At 43.1% G+C, this 19,769-nt stretch overlaps 1 protein-coding gene across 1 annotated transcript in view; it reads right to left on the bottom strand.

Moving 5' to 3' along the window:
- Positions 1-3,090: 3,090 nt before the first annotated feature.
- The window catches only part of LOC105235237 (integral membrane protein GPR137B-like), a gene marked incomplete at its 5' end in the record, with an annotated part of 28,566 nt that continues 11,887 nt past the window's right edge, over positions 3,091-19,769 (bottom strand). Inside the window, 2 exons of the mRNA XM_034653449.1 lie at positions 3,091-6,665; positions 8,253-8,377. Coding sequence (XP_034509340.1) covers positions 6,554-6,665; positions 8,253-8,377 — 237 coding nt within the window. The remainder of the gene's footprint in view (positions 6,666-8,252; positions 8,378-19,769) is intronic.

Consider the following 19,769-nt stretch of genomic DNA (forward strand, 5'->3'; position numbering starts at 1 on the left):
TTTCCATGGATTCCTTACTCTTCACAGCAGCACTAGTTCTTAGGTGGAATTACTAACCCATTTTATAAATAAGAAAACAGGATAGCAGTGGCTAACTCGTCTATAGTCACAAATTCTAGGTGGTGCGGCTTGAGTTTAAAACCAGAAAGTCTGACTCCAGATCCTTCGCTCAGCATGTCATGTGTCTGTGTTACTACCTAAGTTGGCTTATTACTGTTCAACTAAAAACTGGGGACTTTTCACGTCTTCTGACTTGTACCAAGTCAATAAGGCTTTTTAAATCTTTATTTTTCAAATAGGTAATACATTCACATGGTTCAAAAACCAAAACATATGCAAGGCTATACAGTGGAATGTATTCTACCTGCCCTCGGCCCACCTGTCCATACTGCAAATCCTCCCCTGCCCCTCACCCCCATAACCTGTGATCCTTGTTGCTTATGTTTCCGTCCATACTTTTTTCAGGCATATACAAACAAATACAAATGTAAGGTCTTCATTTTTCCTCTCATTTTTACCCAAAGAGTCACATCCTGTCCATACCATGTGCTTGTATTCACTGTTCTTTTTAGTCTTCTCACATCCCCAGATAGCTTACTCGTTAAAGTCTTTTTCTTAGTCAATGCTTGGTATTCCATTACATGAATGTACACGTGTTTAACTAAGCAATCCGCTATTATGGGCATTTGGATTGTTTCCAGACCTTGTGTGTGTGTCACTTCACACAGGCATAAATATGTACTTGTAGAATAAATTCCCCAAAGTGGAATTCTGGGGTCACAGACCATGACAGTACCATACCCCCTCTGTACAGGCAGTTACCCGACTCATGTACCACCGGCATGTGAGACCGTGCCTGCGACCCACCGCCATAACTGTGTAGTTATGGCTCTGATGTTTGCCATTCTGATAGACACAAAAGTACAGGGCCACGGGTTTCAGTTTCTGCTTTTCTTCCAAGCGAGCTTGACTCCCTTTAGCATGTCTCAGACCCACTTGTATTTTCTCGGGCTCGTGTCTGTTGCCCATTTTTCCACTGCATTGTTGATCTTTTATCAGTTTCTAGGAGTGCTTGGTTACAGATACTAATCCTTTGTGATGAGCTCTAAAGTGTTTTTCGATTTGGTGTCTGTCTTTTGACTTGGCTTGTGGTTGTTTTGCCATGCAATTTTTGTTTTTTTCAAATTTCTCAGTTTCTCAGTGGTTTCTGGACTTTGAGTTGTAGTTCGTACACCTTCTTGCTTGCATGGCAGCAGTACACCTAGTTTCGTTTAGAGCTTTTGTGGGTTTTTAGATCTAAGTTTTGATCGTTGGAGTGTGTCCTGGTGTAGGGTATCAGGAATGGATCCAGCCTGATTTCTCCTGGGTGATCACCCCATTATTCCAGTACCATTGACTGGACGGTTTGTCTTGCCCTCCCTAGTTGGGGATGCTACATTTATCATGCCTGACATCATGCACGGAGTTAGCTCCATATCTGGGTTCTCTTTGTGTTTCATTGGTCTGTTTACTCAGACACCAGGACCACAGCTATTTTAATTACTCAGGGTCTGTGTTTCAATACCTGGTGTGTTTGTCCCCTTTTCTCCCCAACCCCCGCCCTTTTTAAAAACAGTTTTCTTTAGCTGTGCTTGTTTATTCCATATGAGCTTTAAAAAAATTCTTTTAACATACAGATCATGCTGAAACCCTGCCCAGTTGTTTTCTCTTGAGAGTTGCACTTTTAACCACTTTAATGTTGTCCCTATTATACTTTTAATTTTACACTTTATCTGATAAAGACCTATGTTTTACTGCCCACTGTGCCCATTATTTCAGTATTCTGTTTGCCAGTCCCCGCACGCGAGAGGGCAAAGAGAGGGTGTGTAATGCCTGTGTAGACAGAATTGCATCTCCGTGCTTCTAAGATTGAGTTCTCACATCATTCATGGAGACTATCCTTACATAAAATCCTTCTTTCCTTTTTTATTCCATTGTGAATTCTCTACCCAAAAGTTGGATATCTGAGAAAACAGGGATAGGTCCTCACATGAGTATTATACTTGTCAAATCCATACACAGTGGACGAAAGTGCAAGTGAAAAGAAGTTACCTTTAAAGACAGACAAAGTCTACCACAAGACCAGGATTTGGCCATTCACCATTGAAGATGCTGTTAACATAGCAGTGAACAAAAACACAGCTCTCCCTGCCTTCAGGCAACTTATGAATTCTACAGCCTAACTAGTTTGCAGTGAGAATTCACCCAGAGAGAATATACCAGTTGGAGTGGAACAGCTACCATAGAAACCTGTCTAGTGGGGACGATGCCCTCAATGTGAACAAATCTTAGCATCTGCTTGATGGTGCCATCGGGTTGTCACAGAGTAAAATCACCCAGCTAACACCCCTGGGGCGGGGTCTGCATTCTCAGGCAGCACTTGGATACATTATTTCACTTTCCATATGGATTTCCTTCCTCTAATGGGTAAGTGTTCTGCTCTCTTGGGTAGGGATTAAGTCTACGAACTAAGCCTAGGCTCTGGGCTAGTGAATTCAGCAAGGGGACAGCCAAGGGTACTCAGCAACACAAAGTGGATGGCCCTGGCAGAACATTCGTTTGTCCTAAACATGCCTCTTCATGTCTCAATTAATGCCTTCAAGGAGTACCATGACTTGAGACTGCAAAGGGACCAGAGGGACAGCTGTAGGTTAGAAAGATGCATGGGAAATGGAGGTTCAGAGAAAGGGAAGGATTTTGAGGCTCACATGGACTGAAGAGAAAGAGGTTACAAATCCAGGGCCAGGAGGCCTCTGATGTCCCGTTCTGACTACACTGAAGTTCAGAGGCAGGAAGTATGTTCTAAGTGGAAGGGCAACCACGTTGCAAAAGGGAAGACCAGTTTGGAGGCTACACTGGAATTAATCTTGGCAGGGTATAACCAGTTTCTGGGAAAATAGAGGATAGGTACAGTCCCAGGTCAGGGAATAGATGAATCCAGCTTTGTAGCTGCTGACTCACTGAATTTGAATCTGAGGACATTGACCCCCTACTTGATGATGACCTGGGCAGAACTGCACATGAAGGAACCCACCTCAGTGCCTGGGCCCGGAGAGCCGCACGACAGGTATGGGGAATCCGCACGGGACAGCTTTAGCATCCCGCCATTGGGACCCACCGGAGCAAGGGTTTTCCATAGATCCCTAGTAGGGGCCTAGAGTAGGGTGAAAGGAGGCTGTGGCTGAGTTTACAGACTGGACCCACAGACTGGCAAACAGCGAGTCGCCCCAGTGTCTAGCAGGCAACAGGCACTCAGTAGACACTGACTGAACTCCGCTCCCTTCATTCATTTTTAAATGTTTCCTCACTTTGATCACTTTATAGTTTTTGATGAGAATTCCACTTTAGCCTGATCCTTTGCAGCAGTTCCCTTGGACCATGAGAAGTCTTAAATAGTATTATGTATAGTTAAAAAATTTTTTTTTAAATAAAATTCTCCCCTGGGACAAAAAATGGAAAGACATATTAGACCTACACTTGTCTAGATTTTATCATACTAAGTACTCCAAAGTGAAGATTTTTTTTTTAAACAAAGTTTCTTCATTTGGAAATCTTAAAAACTCAGATATGTAGACCCATTTAATTTTAAGGTAAGTTTACTTTGATTAAAAAAGAATTATTCTAAAAAAATTAAAATATTCTGGTAATATCTATGTAAATATAAATGAGAACCTTTTTCTCTAAGTACTTTTCATGCTCTGGGATTTTTTAATGCTTCTTTCCTTTCCTCTTAGTAGGAATTAAGTGTTCAAGGAATTAACAAAGAGCAGTTCTATTGGATTTTGGGAAAAGAGACTATTTGGGGACGCACTACTGGGTGCACACCGCTAAATATGGTGACCAGCATAGTTTTAACAACACGCCTGCTACATCCCAGACCGACCTGGCATAACTGTCACTGATGTGTAGACTGTAGGAGGCAAAAAAACTCCTTACAGTTCATAGCTCCGTGGGTAACATACGCTGGACGTTGTCATCAGTGGCTCAGTTAAATGGGTTAATTGTAGAAAGAAAAAAGAGCCAGCGCAAGATATCTACACAGATCAGTTGGCATTTTTAGTTACCTGCAGGAGATGCCTCTTGCGCGTATTTCCACTAGGTGCCCAAAACGCTCATGTGCGGCCTCTGGTGTTGAATCAGACTTAGTACAACATTTTCAGTGACACCGCCTCTCCCCATACATTTTTAACTTTCAAATACCCAGGGTTTCAATTTCATTATGTTGCCTTAAAGGACATTTGGGTATTTTACAACTGGTAATCCCCATTCTTTGCCTTCTTTGAGCCTTTAATATTTCACCCAAGGAGCTTTGTTTACCTAATTGAACAGCACAACACAATTAGAAAACTGAAGAAATTTTAATTTCCCTTTTCAGATCTACCATACCTGTCATGTTTCACAGGGTATCTGTGGTCACTTACTATGAGAGAAAGACCGTTTAATACAATCTTATTTTTTGTATTCTAGATGTGTTTACAATACTTGTGCTTTAGCAAAACTTTTTAAAAAGGGGAAGAAGAGAAAAATAGGGTCTTAGAACATTTTTATCCTTTCCAATAAAAAAGCTCAAATAGCAGCTTTATCATAAAAATAGATTATGGCTTTTATCACTTAATGCTGGTTATTTCAATTTTCCTGCCAGTAATGTGTTGCTACATCATGAGTATAATAATTGGATGATTTCAGTGATCTTTTATTACTGTATTTTAAAAAATCTATCTACCCATGAATGACCGAATTGAAGTACTTTCTGAAAGCATGATTTGAAGTTTTAAGTGTATGGTGGGTCTGCCTTTAAATTCTTCTAAGTATTAGTAACAAAGACCACATGACAAGTAGGGTGTTCTTAAAGCTATTTAGAATAACAACAACTTAAAATATTTTAAGGCAACCCAAATAATCCGTGCAAATTGTGCTTCAGTCTAGAATTGTCCCTGACAGTAACTATTTTCAATGATATGTGACCCCAATTCTTCCATATACTGAGAGGCAAGAACACTGTTATGTGGGATTATGTAGGATAAAGGGATCTGTACAAATGAAAAACCCAATCACAAGCCATTTAAAACTTAATTACATCAAGAAAAGTAGACTTGACCTCTGTGAAATCAATGCCCAGAGATAAATCCTTTCTGAAGACCAAAACGGGAAATCGGAGACATTGGAAATGGGTTTCATCATGAAGGCAGAATTTACTAACATGACTGTCTCTTCATCTGCCCCTCCTCCCCCTCCTGTCCCGAGAGCTGAGACTTTCTAGGCAGAGAAGCTACTGCATCTCTGCTGACAGTCCTCCCTCTAGTACCTTCTCTCTGTTTTACAGAAAATAAGAGCTTTTGTCCTCCCTGACAGTTTTCTATCACAGCCAGTTTTACCTGCATAGATCTGGGAGGTCTTAGGGTCGCACGCGTGGCTGGAGAGCCGGCCGATTTCATTGAAGCGGAAGCTGACGGAGCCGCGCTTGTCTGGACCATGCGTCCTGACGTGGCAAGGGACAGGAATGATGCCACAGGATACTGCGACACTACTCTGGTTCTAAAGCTGCTACCTCACGAGCCTGTCTTCAGAGCTATTTAAAAATACAAGGCATTCTTTCTTTTAAGTATGGTGGGAAATTCCAGGAAGACCATCAGGACTCCATACGGTCTTCTGGATCAAGGGCATTTATTATTCACCCCCTTTTGAGAACCCCTCCTTTGTTCCTTGAATGTAATGACTGGTCCGTGATTTGGGAGGTACTGAGGTAAGAGATGCTAGCACTCACTGGGCTGAAAATCTCTGCAGGGTTTCTGAATACAGCAGGGAAGGGTTAGCAGCAAAGGTGGCTCGATGCATGCTTTCAACGCAGCCACTTCCCACTGAAGTGTATACGTCTGCGCCCTGCTGAAAGGAGTACCACGTTTTTGGCAAAACTTAGGAGATTGTTTGAGATAACAACTGTCTGGACCTTAAGGAACTGGAAGGAAGGAACCAGTTACCTCGTATGTGGTCTGTTGATCCTCTGCTACATTGTAACACTGGAGCCGTAACTGTCTTTCTAGATGTCAACCGTCAGCATCTGCATGACCTGAACAGGTAAGGATCTGAAGAATGCTTTAGTCCAAAAGCCTCAGGCAACCATCAGACCATGTACTGTATACTTTTAAAGTGAATTATGCATAAAAGTCTGTGCAAACTACAAATATATAGTGCAGTAACATCCCCCCAAAATCCTAGTATATATTTTAGCAGTATTATTTAAGTTATATAAAATACATCTTTATAAAGGTACAGAATTTCTTTTAAAGTTTAAGTTACACCCACTGAAATAGGCAGCCAGGCTCACTTTTTAGTACTAAAATAAGTTTTATCAATCTAAATTATTGCTTAGTGCTAGAGTCCATCAGAGACCTGTAACAATTAAAAATCAAGTCCTATTTCTTAAGGAAAAGTGCCTTAAAAATTCAGCTGTCATGAAGCTACTCTCTTTGAAGCTCTTCACTTGAGGAATCTTCCATGAAATTGTTGACCGGTGCTACCCCTGGCTTGGTTTGTCAGAGTCCAAAACTGAGTCTGGCTGGAAAGTTCCCACTGGTGCCAGGAAGCTGTTAGTTTGTTGTCCCCAATCATAATAGTCTGGAGCAAAGCTTAAAAAGAAAAAAAGGGATAGTTGGTGACTTGAAACATCATACTCCCTATTGATGACATGTCTATTTTACATGGACAGAAATGGGATTTTGTATAAACTGTAGAGATTCCCAGTTTTTAAAGTGGCTTCTTGAAGCCCAGGTTCAGTGGCTACAAGTTTACCCACAAAAATGAACTCGGGGCCCCCGGGTGGCTCAGTCGGTTTTCAGCTCAAGTCCTGATCTCAGAGCTGTGAGATAAAGCCTTGCGTTGGGCTCTGAGTGTGGAGCCTGCTTAAGATTCTCCCTCCCTCTCCCACGTCCCCCCACTCAGGCTTGCTTGCTTGCTCTAAAAAACAAAACAAAAAACCCCAAACTCCACAGAACCCAGAAGCATAGTATTACTAGAACCATAAACCAATCATTATGTGTAACAAAATATTTTGCCAGCAAATTATATCTGAAACCTCTGGACAGATAACTTCTGTGCACCAACGCTGTCATCCGTGGCATGCCAGTGATAGCAGTAACTGCCTTGTTGGGCTTCTGTGAGTTAATACCTACAAATAGTGCTTAGAATAGTACCTTAATATACAGTAAGCACTCACTAATGTACATTTTATTCTCCTCCTGTATGCAGTGGAAGAGGGGTCTCCCTCCACTTAGGGAGTGAGGCACTCAGCTCTGTGCTGCCTTTGGCAGGTGCAGGGCCAGAGCTGCTCCCACAGGCTCTGGAGGGACATGCAGGGGGTAACTGGCTAAGACAGCAGTGTTAGGGGTGCGGGTGAGAACAACTCTGGACCTCAGGAAGTCCTTGTTGATTGGCTCCCTTCAAGACTTCTATGTTCTTCACATCTGCTGGCTTGGTGGATTGCTTGTGGAGTGCTGCATTTTCTCTTCCCCAACACCATCTTTTATTCTATCTGGTTCCCTTGCTCCCTCATCCATTGAGAAAGCAGTATATCCTCCCAGCTTCTCCTCCATTCTCCTGCCCCCAAACAAGGGCTCTTTTCTTTTTCGTTTTTCAAGGACGTTTATTGTCCAGAATAAGGAGTAGAAAAGCTGGAAAACCTATCTTCTATCATTCCATCCAGGGTTGGGGGTAGTCTTGTTAATGACTGCCTTTAAATGTACAAAGGATTACAAAAAATAAGCTTTGACTGCCAAGAAACACAGCCCGAAGCCTCCCTTTCACAGGACCTGCATCAGGTCCTGGGAGTGCAAGCACAGAGTGGCGGGGGCTCAGTAACACTAGGTCGGCCCTGTTGCCTCTCTCACCCCTGCTGGCCCTGAAGGCCCAGATTCACAGGCAGAAAGAAGGGATGTGATGATAACAGGGCCATGGAGGGGGGCTGAAACATCACAGAAGAGGGCAGGGAACCCCAGAAGCTCCCACCCCTCCTGTCTGCCACCCAGGTAAAGAAGCAGAATCCTGGGAGTGGGCTCTACTCTGGCCACACTTTGTCCCTCATACTCAGGGGCTTCTCCATTTCCTATGTGCCTCACAGTCCCTCTGACTCCAGCGTTTCTAGGGAAGCATTTTCTCTGGGATTGAATGGATTCCACTGGTGCAGACCTCAGTCTCCTAACCATGAAGTAGGGGCTTACCTTCCCTGAAGTCCCTGAGGGGCAATGTTCCAGGCAAGGTCATCATCACTATCATATCTTCGAGGGTTGTCAAAAAAATAAGATCTGGGGCTGAATCCATGGCTGGGGACCATTCCAGGGTTGGTCTAGAAAGACAATTGTTCGGTATACTCTGAGACACTGTGCCTTCCTCTAGACAAAGACAAATGAGATCTCTCTGGTTGGAGACTGAAGGTGCTGTAACTCATGTGAAAGGAGGATGTGCTTGTTCGGCTACAGTGTTCGCTCCAGCTGCTTTTATGTTTAAGAGGTGTTAACTTTTTTCTTTTCTCAGTATGGACAAAATCTTCTTTCAGAGTTCTGACAGCAATGAATTATCTTTGTTTTAATCCCTTACTGAAACACTAGGCAATGCCCAAATTTACCAAATTCGATAGTCCCAAATTCGATAAAACTGTGTAATAATGTGGATATTTACAAGCTAAAATAATGAAATGAACATGATAATGATCAGATAAGTTTCCATATCCTACTTCTGTAATCATTTCCTCCTGTTTCTGTCCTCAAGCTGAGTTCACCATACAAAAAATTTCAAATGACTGATTGCAAGTAAGGAGACGATCAGAACTGTATTATATGGCAAACCAAGGCTGGCATAAAATCCAGAACTTGTTGACATCCTTGTACCTATCGTCAGTGGTCTATGTGACACAAGGTTGCTTGCTGTATCATGGGTATTTATATGTAAATTCCTCCTTTTCTAAGACTAATCCAGCCAAATACAGGAAATAAAGTAAAACCCAGATAAGGTGGGATGCCTTAAAATTTATTATTTGTAGCAGTTCAAGAATGTTTATGCAAAAGAATGAAGCTGGATCTTAAACTCACACCTATACAAAAAGTAACTCAAAATAGATTAAAGACCTAAACGTAAGAAGAAAAACTATCAAACTCTGAGAAGAAAAATATAGGGACAGATTGTGACCCAGGATTTGGCAAAGGGTTCTTAAATATGATGCCAAAAGCATGAGCAACAAAAAACATAAAATTCATCAAAATTAAAAACTTCAACAGATACCATCAAGAGAGTGAAAGAACAGCCACAAAAATGGGAGAAAATATTTGCAAAATCACCTATCGGACAAGGGACTTAGATCTAAAATACATTACATAAAGCACTCTTAAAACTCAACAGTGAAAAGACAATTTTAAAATGTGCAAAAGACCTGTATAGACATTTCTCCCAGGAAAAGATACAAATGTCCAATAAGCACATGAAAAGATGCTTGACATCATTAGTGATCAGGACAAAAGGCACGCCCACCCAGGAACGCTGGGATCCAAACACCCATAACAAGTGCTGGGAAGATGTGGAGGGACCAGAGCCCTCCCGCACTCCTGGCGCGTGTGTCAAATGGCACACCCACCGTGGAAACAGTCTGGCAGGTAGTGCGACCTTGACTCCAGGGACGATGGCAGAGGAGGGCCCTATGCTCACCTCATCGCGCAGATACACCTGGATAGCACATGAGTGTTATGGAAAACGACCTGATGACAGCAGAACAAACTCCACAACTAAGTGTGGAGAAGAGGCTGCCTCAGTGAGGGGAGGGAGAGTGGAGATGTGGTTGCAAAGGAAGCAGCCTTGGCCACCTGCAGCCAGAAGGACCAGAGCTTGCAGAGCGCAGAGATAAACAGATCGTCACACCTGGGAGCCTGCAGGTCGTGAATCCCCATAACACTCGGCTCTGCACACCAAAGGGGCCAAATTTCCCAGTTCCTATAACCAGCTAGAACTTAAAGCCTGGAACTTTAAAAATCAGCAGGCTCAGTTCCAGGGGATGCTGCCTGGAGAGAGGAAACCTGTCTCTTAGAGACAGCCCAACAAGCTGCCTTCAGAGACGCAGCCAGAAGGGCAGTTTGAAAGATGCCTGGGGCATGTGGGGGAGTTACTGACATCTCAGAGCCTGTACCAGGGGGAACAATTTCACTGGGAGACCCCTCCAGGAACAGAGGTGCTGGCAGGCTCCGCTTCCCCGCCCGGCCCCCAGCAGAACCAGGGCGGTGCCAGCATTCATTACATAACTTGCTGACGGGGCACCCGCCTGTATCCTCAAGGCTGTGTCACCTGTGCGAGAGGACTGGCATGCAGAACTGGCTGGCACCACACATCCCACCCACATGCTTCGTGGAGCACTCCAGGCTGGCCCGGGTTGTGGCAGTGCAGGCACCACCCCTCTGTAAAAGGACCAGTGCCACCTCGTTAAAAGTGTGCACCCCACCTACTACTTTCAGGAGCTGGATAGGTAGTGGACTTTCCTAACAGAAACAGAGAGGCAAAATGAGCAGACAGAGGAACATGTCCCAAATGAAAGAACAGGACGAAACCACAACAAAAGACCTAAGTGAAACAAAAGTAATATGACTGATACAGAATTCAAAGTAATGATCATAAAATACTCACTGGACTTGAGAAGAGTGGAGGACCTCAGTGAGACCCCTAACACAGAGATAAAAAGAACCAGTCAGAAATAATAACTGGAATTTAAAATACACTAGATGTAATACACAGCAGACTAGAGGACAAAGCAGAGGAACGCATTCATGACCTGGAGGGCAGCATCATGGAAAGCAATCTGAGCGAGTGAGAGAAAAAAATGATGCAAAATGAGAATAGACTTTGACGCTCAGCGACTTCATCAAGCATAAGAACCATTACACTATAGGGATCCCAGAAGAAGAAAGAGAAAAGGGAGCAGAAAATTTATTTGAAGAAATAATAGCTGAAACCTCCCTACACTGAGGAAAGAGACATATCCAGATCCGGGAGGCACGGAGATCCCTTGAAAAAATCAACCCAAGGTGATCTGCACCATGATACATAGTAATTAAAATGGCAAAAAATAGTGGTCAAGAAAAAAAAATTAAAAACAGCAAGAGAAAAAAGACCATTACGTATAAGAGAAACCCCCTAAGGCTATCAGCTGCTTTTTCAGCAGAAACCATGCCAGAAGAAAGTGGCATGATACATTCAAAGTGCTGAAAGGGAAAAATCTGCGGCTAAGAATACAAACAATCCCAAAATTCGAATGGAACCACAAATGACCCCAAATAGTCAATGCAATCTTGAAAAAGCAAAGCTGTAGGTATCACAATTCCAGACTTCACAGTTCTGTAACAAAGATGTAGTAATCAAAACTATGGTATTGGCACAAAATACACATAGATTGGGGCTCTGGGTGGCTCAGTCAGTTAAGCAAGCAGCTCTTGGTTTCAGCTCAGGTCATGATCTCAGGGTTGTGGGATCAAGCCCCACATCAGGCTTTGTGCTCAGTGTGGAGTCTGCTTTAGATTTTTTTCCCCTTCCTCTCCTTCTCTTTCTGCTTCTCCCTCTGCTCAAGTCTGCTTACTCTCTCTTCTCTCTCTTTCTCTCTCTCAAAAAAAAAAGAAAAAACCACCACCAACAAAACAAAACAAACCACATAGATCAATGGAATAGAACAGAAAATCCAGAAACAAACCCACAATTATATGGTAAATCAATCTTCAACAAAGAAGGCAAGAATATGCAATAAGAAAAAGTCTCTCAACAAATGGTATTAGGAAAACTGGACCACTTTCTTATACCATACACTAAATACTCAAAATGGATTAAAGACCTAAATGTGAGACCTGAAACCGTAAAAATCCTTGAAGAGAACACAGGCAGTATTTTCTCTGACACTGACCATAGCAACATTTTTCTAGATAGGTCTCCTTCGGCAAGGGAAAGAAAAGCAAAAATAAACTACAGGGACTTCATCAAAATAAAAAGCTTCTGCACAGCAAAGGAAATCAACAAAACTAAAAGACAGCCTACTGATTGGGAGAAGATAGTCACAAATGACACATCCAATAAAGGGCTACTACCTAAAATATATAAAGAATTTATACAACTCAACATCCCAAAGAACAAATAACCAATTAAAAAATGGGCAGAAGACATGAACAGATATTTCTCCAAAGAAGACATACAGATGACCAACAGACACATGAAAAGGTGCTCAACATCCCCGATCATCAGGGAAATGCAAATCAAAACCACAGTGAGACCACCTCACACCTGTCAGAATGTCTAAAACTAACAACACAGGAAACAAGTGTTGATAAGGACATGGAGAAAAAGGAATCCTCATGCACTGTTGATGGGAGTGCAAACTGGTGCAGCCCCTATGGAAAACAGTATGGAGGGTCCTCAAGAAGTTAAAAATAGAACTACCCTACAAATCCAGTAACTGCATTACTGGGCATTTACCAAAATAATACAGAACACTAATTTGAAGGGATACATGTACCCCTATGTTTATAGCAGCATCATTTATGGTAGCCAAGATATGGAAGGAGCCCTAGTGTCCGCTGATGGATGGATGGATAAAGAAGAAGTGGTGTATACATACAATGGAATACTACACAGCCATAAAAAGAATTAAATCTTGCCATTTGCAATGATGTGGATGGAGCTAGAGTGTATAATCCTAAGTGAAATAAGTCAGAGAAAGACAAATACCGTGTGATTTCACTCATGTAGAATTTAAGAAACAAAACAAATGAGCAAAGGGGAAAAAAAAAAGACAACCCCAAAACCAGACTCTTCATGTATAGAGAACAGAGAGAGGGTCACCAGAGGGGAGGGGGGTGAAGAAAATTGGGAGCACGGTTATCCTGATGAGCACTGAGACACACATGTGAGTGCTGAGTCACCGTATTGTACACCTGAAACGAATACAACACTGTATGCTAACTACACTAGAATTTAAAAAAAATGTTCAACATAGAGTTACCATATGATCTAGCAACTGCACTCCTAGATAGATACCTAAGAGAAATGAAGACTTCCTAAAAAGATTTATTTGAGAGAGAGCAAGCGAGTGAGCACGTGCTTGTGGAGGGGAAAGGGGCAGAGGGAGAGGGAGAGACAATCTCAAGTAGACTCCATGCTGAGCAGGGAGCCTGAGGCAGGGGTCGATCCTGGGACCCTGAGATCATGTCAGACTCTTAACCAACTGAGCCACCCAGGCGCCTTTGAAGGCTTGTTCACACAGAAACCTATACACTGATGTTCATAGCGGCACTGTTCATGAGAGCTAAGAAATGGGAACAAGATGGGACATAGCCACACAATGAAATGTTATTCATCCATAAAAAGGAATAAAGCCCTAATACACACTACAACACGGATGAATCCTGAAAACCTTATGTTAAGTGAAAGAAGCCAGTCACAGAAAACCACACACTGGACAGTCCTACTCCTGTGGAATTCCAGCATGAAAAATCGACAGACACAGATGAATAGTTGCTCAGGGGCTGGGGGAGGGGAAGTGATAGCTAATGGGTACGGGTTTCTGTTTGAGGTGATAAAAAATGTTCTCAAACTCGGTGATGCTTGTCCATATCTGCATACACCCCAAACCACTGAGCTGCACACAGGACATGGGTGAATTGCATGGTATGGGAGCTGTAGCCCAATAAAGCTGTTTAAGCAACAACAACCAAAAACATGGAGATTCTCAAACTTCACACTGCATTCAAATCGCCTGGGGTGCTTAGTATTTAAAATGTGATTCCCAGGGGTGCCTGGGTGGCACAGCGTTTAGGTTAAGCGTCTGCCTTCAGCTCAGGGCGTGATCCCGGCGTTATGGGATCGAGCCCCACATCAGGCTCCTCTGCTATGAGCCTGCTTCTTCCTCTCCCACTCCCCCTGTTTGTGTTCCCTCTCTCGCTGGCTGTCTCTATCTCTGTCGAATAAAGAAAATCTTTAAAAATAATAATAAAATGTGATTCCCAGAACCTCCCTGGAGACTCTGATCTGGGAATCAGTCCTGACACCAAGTGCCCTCGGGGTTCTGAGCTGGGTGGCAGAGGGCCACACTTGGACTACAGTTACACTGCCAGGTGGAGGGCTTGTTTATGCCGACTGCATTATGGATCCAAAGGGTAGATAACAGTTTAAAGAAATTCCCCAGCTGCAATGTGCTCTTTTAAAGTCAACGAATAGGAGCTGGGTTATAAATTCCCCCCCACCTACGCAAAGGAGTATCAGACTATTTTTTTTCTCCAAGCACTTATAGGAATTACAGATAGCAATAAGATTATTACTGAGTCATACATATTAGCAATTTAGTGTCTTCAAACTTTATGCCAAGGAAAGCCACAGCATAGCCCAGTAATTAACGTTACGGCCTTGGGAGCCAGACTGCCTTGGTTTGATCCCAGCTCCGTCGCCAGGGAGCCACGTGATCCGGAGCCTGTCCCCTCATCTAAGTGTGATAACAGTTTCTACGTCAGAGGCTTAGTGTGAGGATTCAAGAACAGAGCGTACTTAAGCGCCGTGCAGAACAGCACCTAGCGCGTGTAATCACTACACGGTGCTTGGCTGAGTTTACCGAATCCTGCATGCACCGATGGCATTAATGCCGGCGGTCCTGCCTGAGGATATTTTCCGAACACTGGTGTCTCCCCAAGCCAAATCTGACACCCACATTCCCTGCTAATGAGAATTCCTTCATGAACAGAAAAGGGAGAATGTTTTTCTATTTAGGATGACGCAGCCTTCCTACTGAAGCCGCTTCCTTGTCATAAATTAGGAGAGAACATTGTTCAGGGCATAAGAATCATTGTAATTCATAGCTGTGATGCTGATGAGTGCTTGTCCTCAGTGTGGTCCCTGAGATCTTCTCAGGGATCTGCAAGGTGATGACTTCACGACTGGCATGTTGAGATGTACTTGCCTTGTCCACACTCTCAACACCAGCACTAACCATGTGAAAGCCTCCTGCTCTGGCAGGTTTTCAAGCAGCGGCACCAAAACCCGGCAGCCACTGTAGTCACCACCACTGCGAACCAGTTACAACCTGCTTCACTGTAGAACAGCTTTAACAGGGGCACCCGGGCGGTGCCGTCAGTTAAGCATCTGACTTGGTTTCGGCCGAGGTCATGATCTCAGGGTCATGAGATGGCGCCCCACGTTGGGCTCCACAGTCAGCAGGGAGTCTGCTTGGACTCTCGCTCCCTCTCCCTCTGCTCCTGCCCACCACCTGCTTGCTTTCTCTCTGTCAAAAAGAAATCAATCTTAAAAAGAATCTCTGTGACAAAGCAGTAAAAGTTATTAATTTTATGAAATCTCAGTCCTTGGGTCTTTTTACTATGTCCTGTGACAAAGTGGGGAGCAAGCACACAGCACATCTGCTGTGAGACAGCTGTTTCAGGGGAAGACCCTCACNGGAAAGACCCTCACCACTGAGTGGCAGCTACCTTTTTTCATGCAACTTCACATCTCAGACAAACCACGCTTTTTCAGACATGGCTGTTTGGCAGACACACCATTACTTGAAAGTAATTGAACTGTCAAATGGAGAGACAGTATTTATCATTGATCAAATTTGAGTTTTTAAGCAAAAATTAAAGCTTTAGAAAACTGGTATCCCCCACCATGAGCTTGATGGCATCCCAGTACTTTAAAGATTTTCCTGAAATGATCAGTGGTGATATTTAATGAGTGAATTTTAACATTTGGAAGGTCTGCATAACTCAGTAAACCAGTCTTTTCCAAGTGACCAATATAAAAGGCCACGCATGGGGAAAAGATANAAATGATCAGTGGTGATATTTCATGAGTGAATTTTAACATTTGGAAGATCTGCATAACTCAGTAAACTAGTCTTTTCCAAGTGACCAATATAAAAGGCCATGCATGGGGAAAAGATCCATTCAAAGTGCACGATAAATGGATGGATGTTAACGTTTGACACAATGTGAAGAGTTTACTGGTGTGGTGTTAGATTCCATATTGCAACTAACCTTTAAGAAACCACAACTTGTTCACTTTTTGATATCAAAGAAAAATATCCACAATTATGTTAAAAGGTATTAAATTACTCCACTTTCCTGCAAATATATATTTCTGTGAAGCTGGATTTTCTTTACATACTCAACCAAAACAATGTCCCACAACAGATTGACTGCAGAAGCACATAGAACCCAGTGGTCTTCTACTAAACCAGATAAAAAAATCTGAAAATTTCAAAACAATGTTACTCTCCTATTTTGTTTTGGAAAATGTTCTTTCTCAGAAAACATTTTTATGGCAACATGTAATGGATTATGTATAGTGAATTTAAAAAAAAAAATTTTACACACACACACACCCTCCAAACAAGAGCTTTTGCAGGTCCTCAATAATTTATCAGTGTAACTGTAAAGAGTCAAAGAGTCTAGAAAAAGAAGAACAAAGCTGGAGGCATCATGCTCCCTGATCTCAAACTATATCATAAAGCTGTAGTAATCCAAACAGTATGATAGTGGCATAAAACCAGACAAAGAAATCAATGGAACAGAATAGAGAGCCCAGAAGAAACCCATACTTATATGGTCAAGTTCTTCACAACAAAGCAGCTATGAATATACAATGGGGAAAATGACGGTCTGTTCAATAAACAGTATGGGAAAAACTGGACAGTCACATGGAAAAGAGTGAAATTGGACAACTGTCTTACACCACACACAAAAATTAATTCAACATGGATTAAATACTTAAATATAAGAACTGAAACCATAAAACCCCTAAAAGAAAACACAGGTGGTAAGCTCCCTGTCCTGGCGATGATGATTTGAATTTGACACCAAAAGTAAAGGCAACAAAAGCAAGAACAAAAAAGGGGGGCATGTCAAATGGAAAACGGTTCCACACAGCAAAGGAAACCATCAACAAAATGAAAAGGCAACCGACTGAATACATGTTTGCAAATCATGTGTCTGATAAGGGGTCAATAGCCAAAACATACGAAGAACTCCTACAACTCGACAGCAAAATACAATCCAATAAAAAAATAGGCAAAGGACCCGAACAGACATTTTCCCAAAGACCTACAGATGGCCAACAGGTACAGGAAAAGATGCTCAATGTCACTCATCATCAGGGAAATGCAAATGAAAACTACCCTGAGCTACACCTCACACCTGTCAGGATGGCTAAACTCAACAGGACAGCAAGTACATGTTGGCGAGGATGTGCAGACAAGGGAGCCCTTGTTCACTCACTGCTGCTGGGAACATACATGGGTGCAGCCGCTGGGGAAAACAGCATGGGGCTTCCTCAAAAGAGTAAAAATAGAACTGTCTTATGATCCAGCAATCACACTTCTGCATATTTATCTGAAGAAAATGAAAGTGCTAATCTGACGAGATGTCTGCACCCTCATGTTCACTGTAGTGTCATTTACAAGAGCCAAGGCGTGGAGACAACCTAAAAGTTCATCGATGGATGAGAGGGCAGAGAAAATATATCTATAATGGAACATTACTCANGTCACTCATCATCAGGGAAATGCAAATGAAAACTACCCTGAGCTACACCTCACACCTGTCAGGATGGCTAAACTCAACAGGACAGCAAGTACATGTTGGCGAGGATGTGCAGACAAGGGAGCCCTTGTTCACTCACTGCTGCTGGGAACGTACATGGGTGCAGCCGCTGGGGAAAACAGCATGGGGCTTCCTCAAAAGAGTAAAAATAGAACTGTCTTATGATCCAGCAATCACACTTCTGCATATTTATCTGAAGAAAATGAAAGTGCTAATCTGACGAGATGTCTGCACCCTCATGTTCACTGTAGTGTCATTTACAAGAGCCAAGGCGTGGAGACAACCTAAAAGTTCATCGATGGATGAGAGGGCAGAGAAAATATATCTATAATGGAACATTACTCAACCACAAAAAAACCCACCCAGATCCTGCCCTTTGTAACAACATGGATAATCCTCGAGGACATTATGCTAAGTGAAATAAGTCAGACAGAATAAGATAAATACTGTATGATCTCACTTATGTGGAATCAAAGAGCAAACAGAGAAAACCCCAGCAGGGGCACAGAGAACAGATGGGTGGTTGCCTGAGGTGGGGGATGGGGACCGGGTGAAATGGGTGGAAGGGGGCAAAAGGTACAAGTTTCCGGTTATAAAATGACAAAGTCTTGGGGTGTCATGTACGGCATGCTGACTACAGTTAATAATAGTGTTCTGCATATTTGAAAGTAGCTAGGAGAGCAGACCCTGAAACTCCTCACCACAAGAGAGAAAATCATGGCTGTGTAGTGATGGCTGACAGCTGGACTTACAGGATCGCTTCGTAATAGCTGCAGATATCCAATCACGACATCGTATGCCCGAAACTACCACGTCAATTACAGCTCAGTACAAAAGAGTAATGGCTGTAAGGTGTCCTGAGACATAAAAACTTGAGAACCACTACTCTAGAGAGTACTTGGAACAGCAGGTCTATTCAAGCACAATAAGGAAGTGACTGCATCTACACGGGGTGTGTTAGGGAGGACAGGTTTCCCCGGACAATGAGACCTGCGGGCACACAACCATCATCCTGTATTCGAACAGTACTTGAACAGCATCACATGAGCCTTTCTCATTAAATGCAGAAATCTACTCTCCTTCAGGCTGCCTTAGGTTCCGGGAGCCCATTCTGATGGCTGATGGAAAGGTGCACGCAGAGCTGGGGAAGTCCGCTTGCGAGCCTTGTCCGGATGCCCTGCTCCAGTGAGGTGCCCGCAAACTTCAGGGAAGGAAGGAAAACAAGGCACCGGACTCAAGGCCTGGAACCCGCCGCCTACCTGTCCCGCTTCTGCGCTACTGGGCCAGAGTGCTGAGGGTCTGACTTTACAGACGCCTCCAGCCGTCCCCAAAGCAAGCAGAGGTCAGATGAAGTGCAGGGCCCCCGTCCTGCAGGGAAAAATAATGGAAGGGAAGAAACGGATCCTGAGGTCTAGAAAATGCTGCCTACCTTCCCTGCAAGGGCTCCGGTTGGGCTGTGCTGCCCCACCTGCCCCAGGCCAGGCTCGCCTTTCTTTCTCTTTTTCTTTCTTTCTTTCTTTTTCTTTCTCTTTCTTTCTTTCTTTCTTTCTTTCTTTCTTTCTTTCTTTCTTTCTTTCTTTCTTTCTTTCCTTTCTTTCTTTTCCTTTCTTTCTTTCTTTCTTTTTTCTTTTTTTCTTTCTTTCTTTCTTTCTTTTTTCTTTCCTTTCTTTCTTTCTTTTCTTTTCTTTTCTTTTCTTTCTTTTCTTTCTTTCCTATTATTTATTTATTATTATTTCTTTCTCTTTCTTTCTCTCTTTCCCTCCCTCCCTTCCTTGAGAGAGAGAAAGCACAAGCAGGGGGAGCGAGAGAGGGAGAAGCAGGCTCCCTACTGAGCAGGGAACCCAATGCGGGACTCGATCCCAAGACCCTGGGATCATGACCTGAGCTGAAGGCAGATGCTTAACTGACTGAGCCACCCAGGCGTCCCGTGTTTCCCAAACGTTCTTTGTCACAGTACTTTTTTGCTTAAGATTTTTAAGTTGTTTTTTTGTTTGTTTGTTTGTTTTGTTTTGTTTTGTTTTAGCGATCTCTACACCCCATGTGGGGCTAAAACTCACAACTCCGTGATCAAGTGTCTCATGCTCTACTTACTGTGCATGCCAGGCCCCCCAAAATGTTCTTTGTGTCTTTAAATCCTGA

The sequence above is a fragment of the Ailuropoda melanoleuca genome, unplaced genomic scaffold (assembly GCF_002007445.2).
Source record: "Ailuropoda melanoleuca isolate Jingjing unplaced genomic scaffold, ASM200744v2 unplaced-scaffold8884, whole genome shotgun sequence".
In the NCBI taxonomy this organism is placed as follows: Eukaryota; Metazoa; Chordata; class Mammalia; order Carnivora; family Ursidae; genus Ailuropoda; species Ailuropoda melanoleuca.